This window comes from Babylonia areolata, chromosome 10 (assembly GCF_041734735.1).
Source record: "Babylonia areolata isolate BAREFJ2019XMU chromosome 10, ASM4173473v1, whole genome shotgun sequence".
Lineage (NCBI taxonomy): Eukaryota > Metazoa > Mollusca > Gastropoda > Neogastropoda > Buccinidae > Babylonia > Babylonia areolata.
This window is the reverse complement of record NC_134885.1, coordinates 9,830,107-9,835,106: the sequence shown is the minus strand read 5'-3', so window position 1 is coordinate 9,835,106 and position 5,000 is coordinate 9,830,107. Positions and strand designations below refer to the sequence as shown.

Sequence of the window (5,000 nt, the reverse complement as noted above, 5' to 3'; positions counted from 1 at the left end):
CATCCATGGTTACCTGCATTTGGAAACAAAAGAACAGCGCGGAAATGATAGCAAATGATTACACCACCAACAACAACAACAATGATACTAATGGGTTGTTTTGTTGTTGTTCTTATTCTTCTTTCCGTTACACGACCAACATCGACTTGCCGATGACTCTGTCGTGGTTCATTCATGCTTGGTGTTTTCGTGCCTCCATAACCCACCGAACGCTGATATGGGCTACAGGATCTTTAACGTGCGTATTTGATCTTTTGCGTGCGTATACACACGTCGGGGGTTCAGGCACAAGCAGGTTTGCTCACATGTTGACCTGGGAGATCGGAAAAATCTCCACCCTTTACTCACCAGGCGCCGTTACCGTGATTCGAGCCCGGGACCCTCAGATTGAAAGTCCAATGCTTTAATCACTCGGCTTTTGCGCCCGTCTTTCCACATTTAATCAATCAGTGTCAAAGTCCTGTCAAGTCTGTGGTTACAGGCATTGAAAAACAACAAGGCAAAAATGATAACAACAATCACCACCACAACAACAGCAATGTGGAGTGATGGCCTAGAGGTAACGCGTCCGCCTAGGAAGCGAGAGAATCTGAGCGTGCTGGTTCGAATACGGCTCAGCCGCCGATATTTTCTCCCCCTCCACTAGACCTTGAGTGGTGGTCTGGACGCTAGTCATTCGGATGAGACGATAAACCGAGGTCCCATGTGCAGCATGCACTTAGCGCACGTAAAAGAACCCACGGCAACAAAACGGTTGTTCATGGCAATAATCTGTAGAAAAATCCACTTGGATAGGAAAAACAAATAAAACTGCACGCAGGAAAAAAAATGCAAAAAAAAGGGGGAGGCGCTGTAGTGTAGCGACGCGCTCTCCCTTGGGAGAGCAGCCCGAATTTCACACAGAGAAATCTGTTGTGATATAAAGAAATACAAAATACAAATACAAAACATATAATGACAGGTTATTTTGTTATTTCTTCAACAGTATTTTCTCCCTATGATTACTGCAACGAAAATTAATAAAAAAAAAAAATAAAAAAAGAAGTTATGTGTATGTTTGTGATGTTGTGAGATTTTTTTTTTCTTGACAAAATATAAAGATTAATGTCCCCATAAAACGGATACTGAGTGTTCTTTTCAAGTGATTTTCTCCTTGACGGAACTGACATTTCTTTTAGACTTTGTTCTTGTGTGACATTTTGCTAAAATAATCCTTACTACAGAATGTTTGAGAAAACTCAATGCAATTACATTCGCATTCAACAACAAAAAAGAAAAGAAAATGCGATGAAGCTTAGACATTTAATAGTAACTAAGCTGTGTCTTGTTCATTCGCTCAGGAGCTTTTTATTTATTTATTTATTTGATAATGAAATGGATACTTATGTAAAGCCTAACCTCGGTCGGAGACCAAGCTCTTAGCGCTTTTCAAACACGGAGTCATTTGCACAACAGGCTGCCTGCCTGGGTGGATCCGACTGACAGCTGCCATTGGGCGCTCATCATTCGTTTCCTGTGTCATTCAGTCAGGTTTCAGTCACAAAAAAACACATACACACTGATACAGACATGCTACATTTAACATGCATGATCGTTTTAGTTTATTTTCCCAGCCGTGTATGTAGCCATACTCCGTTTTCGGGGGTGTACATGCTGGGTATGTTCTTGTTTTCATAACCCACCGAACGCTGACATGGATTACATAATCTTTAACGTGCGTATTTGATCACCTGCGTGCGTATACACACGACGGAGGTTCAGGCACAAGCAGGTCTGCATATTTTATGTTGACCTGGGAGATGGGGAAAAAAAAATTTCCACCCTTTACCCACCAGGCGCCGTTACCGAGATTCGAACTCAGGACCCTCAGAATGACTATCAAACACTTTAACTAACCACTTGGCTGTTGCGCCCGATTTTTTTTTTTTATTTATTTTTTTTTTTTTTTTTTAATTATCTATCTCACCTTCTCTCCTGGAGCAGTCCACCAGATTCTGTTCGGACAGAGAGACAAGGGTCCCTGTCTTCTTGAAGTGCTGACCTTCCAGAGACCCCGTTGAGGCGAAGGCCCAGCAGGATCCGCATTGTCCCTGTGTCATCGTCATCGTCATCGTCATCATCGTCAGCATCATCAATATTGTCGTCGTCATCGTTATCGTCATCGTCGTCATCATCATCATCATCATCATCATCGTATTTGTTGTCGTCGTCGTCATCATCATCATCATCATTGTCATAATCATCATCATCAGCAGCAGCAGCATTATTATCGTCACCCTCATCCTCATTGCCGTTGTCGTCGTCATCGTCGTCGTCACCACCACCACCGCCATCATCATCATTGTTATTATCATCATCGTCATCATCATCATCATCGTGGTCGTGGTCACCGTTGTCTTCATTATCATCGCCATCATTACCATTTCCATTATCATTATCGTCGTCGTCGTCGCCGTCGTCGTCATAATCACCATCATCGTCATCGTAATTGTTGTCTTCACCATTATTGTCCTGGTGTTCGTAGGCGTTGCTGTCATCGTCTTCATTGCTTTTACCACCATCATCATCATCATCGTGTCGTCTTTATCGTTTGAGGGTTTCATTTACAATGAAACCTCCATATTAAGGTTTCAAGCCGAAGTATAACAGAGAGAGACTAGAGTAGACAAACTGAGAGAGAGAGTGAGAGAGAGAGAGAGAGAGAGAGAGAGAGAGAGAGAGACAGACAGACAGACAGACAGACAGATGTAGCACTATAACAATCATTGTGGGTGGGTGGGTGGATGTGTGGGTGTGTGAGTGAGTGTGTTGTACACAGATAGCGGAGGAACACAAACATTACAATTACTTTGTCGTAGTTTTTTTTTTTTTTGTTTTGTTTTGTTTTGTTTTTGTTTTTTGTCCAGAACAATTGTAAATGATATTTCCGTTATAATCCACCCATGGAATACAAGTCTTGAATTTACTTTTTCTTAAAAAAAACAAACAAAAAAACACACACAACATTTTGTGCTTTTTTTTATTATTTTTTTTACCCTAAATATCTTAGTTATATTCGCATGACTGATATATTTCATTCCGTCAACACTGAAGATATGAAGAATATACTCGATATTCATTTTCTTTCAGTGAAACACATTCATTGCACAATATCTGTTTTGTATGTGGGTCTCTCTCTCTCTCTCTCTCTCTCTCTCTCTCTCTCTCTCTCTCTCTGTGTGTGTGTGTGTGTGTGTGTGTGTGTGTGTGTGTGTGTGTGATGTTATTTATTTGAGGCAAGAATGACAGATAATTGCGGGAGTTTAAGAGAGTGTATTCTCACTGACCTATATACTGACACTGACATGATATACGACACACTGATATACGATATACGATACACTGATATACGATATACCACACACTGATATACGATATACGATACACTGATATACGACACACTGATATACGATATACGACACACTGATATACGACAGACTGATATACAATATACGATACACTGATAGACGACACACTGATATACGATACACTGATATGCGATATACGATACACTGATATACGACACACTGATATGCGATATACGACACACTGATATACGATATACGATACACTGATAGACGACACACTGATATACGTTATACGACACACTGATACACGATATACGACACACTGATATACGATATACGACACACTGATATACGATACACTGATATACGATATACGATACACTGATATACGACACACATATACAATATACGATACACTGATATACGATATACGACACACTGATATATACGATATACGATACACTGATATACGATATACGATACACTGACATACGATATACGACACACTGATAGACGATAGACGATACACTGATATACGACACACTGATATACGATAGACGGTACACTGATATACGACACACTGATATACGATAGACGATACACTGATATACGACACACATATACGATATACGATACACTGATATACGATATACGACACACTGATATATACGATATACGATACACTGATATACGATATACGATACACTGACATACGATATACGACACACTGATATACGAAAGACGATACACTGATATACGACACACTGATATACGATAGACGGTACACTGATATACGACACACTGATATACGATAGACGGTACACTGATATACGACACACTGATATACGACACACTGATATACGATAGACGGTACACTGATATACGACACACTGATATACGACACACTGATATACGATAGACGATACACTGATATACGACACACTGATATACGATAGACGGTACACTGATATACGACACACTGATATACGATAGACGATACACTGATATACGACACACTGAGATACGATATACGAAACACAGATATACGATATACGATACACTGATATACGATACACTGATATACGATATACGATACACTGATATACGACACACTGATATACGATATACGATACACTGATATCCGATACACTGATATACGACACACTGATATACGACACACTGACATTCTCCACATACTCAATCTTCTCTCCTAGGAATCTAGGACAGGCATGTCCATCTCTTCACCTGATTTTTCACCGGTGTGACGTAACCCTTACTCCTCCAGTCTACCTCCGAGGGGAGATCACCCGCGTTACTAGGAGGCAGATAGGTGGCGCCAGCGGTCCTGTTGGCTAACTTCTTGTATCCGTTGAGCAAAGCGACGACTTCGTTACTGGTCTGTAGAAAAAAAAAGAAGTCAACCTGCAGTTGTTTCCGAGCTGATAAACAGTACTCAGTGGTTTACTTGCTGGTTCGAAGGTTCAGCCGACGGGCGCAATAGCCGAGTGGTTAAAGCGTTGGGCTGTCAATCTGAGGGTCCCGGGTTCGAATCACGGTGACGGCGCCTGGTGGATGAAGGGTGGAGATTTTTTCCCATCTCCCAGGTCAACATATGTGCAGATCTGCTAGTGTCTGAACCCCCATCGTGTGTAT

The 5,000-nt window shown here is 41.1% G+C and overlaps 1 protein-coding gene across 1 annotated transcript in view; it reads right to left on the bottom strand.

Annotated features, from left to right (window-relative positions):
* Positions 1 to 5,000, bottom strand: part of LOC143286439 (cathepsin L-like peptidase) — a 17,632-nt gene that overhangs the window by 3,856 nt on the left and 8,776 nt on the right. The window contains exons 4-6 of the mRNA XM_076594005.1: positions 4,593 to 4,745; positions 1,967 to 2,090; positions 1 to 13 (exon numbers count right to left, since the gene is read on the bottom strand). The exon at positions 1 to 13 is cut by the window's left edge and continues 88 nt beyond it. Coding sequence (XP_076450120.1) covers positions 1 to 13; positions 1,967 to 2,090; positions 4,593 to 4,745 — 290 coding nt within the window. The remainder of the gene's footprint in view (positions 14 to 1,966; positions 2,091 to 4,592; positions 4,746 to 5,000) is intronic.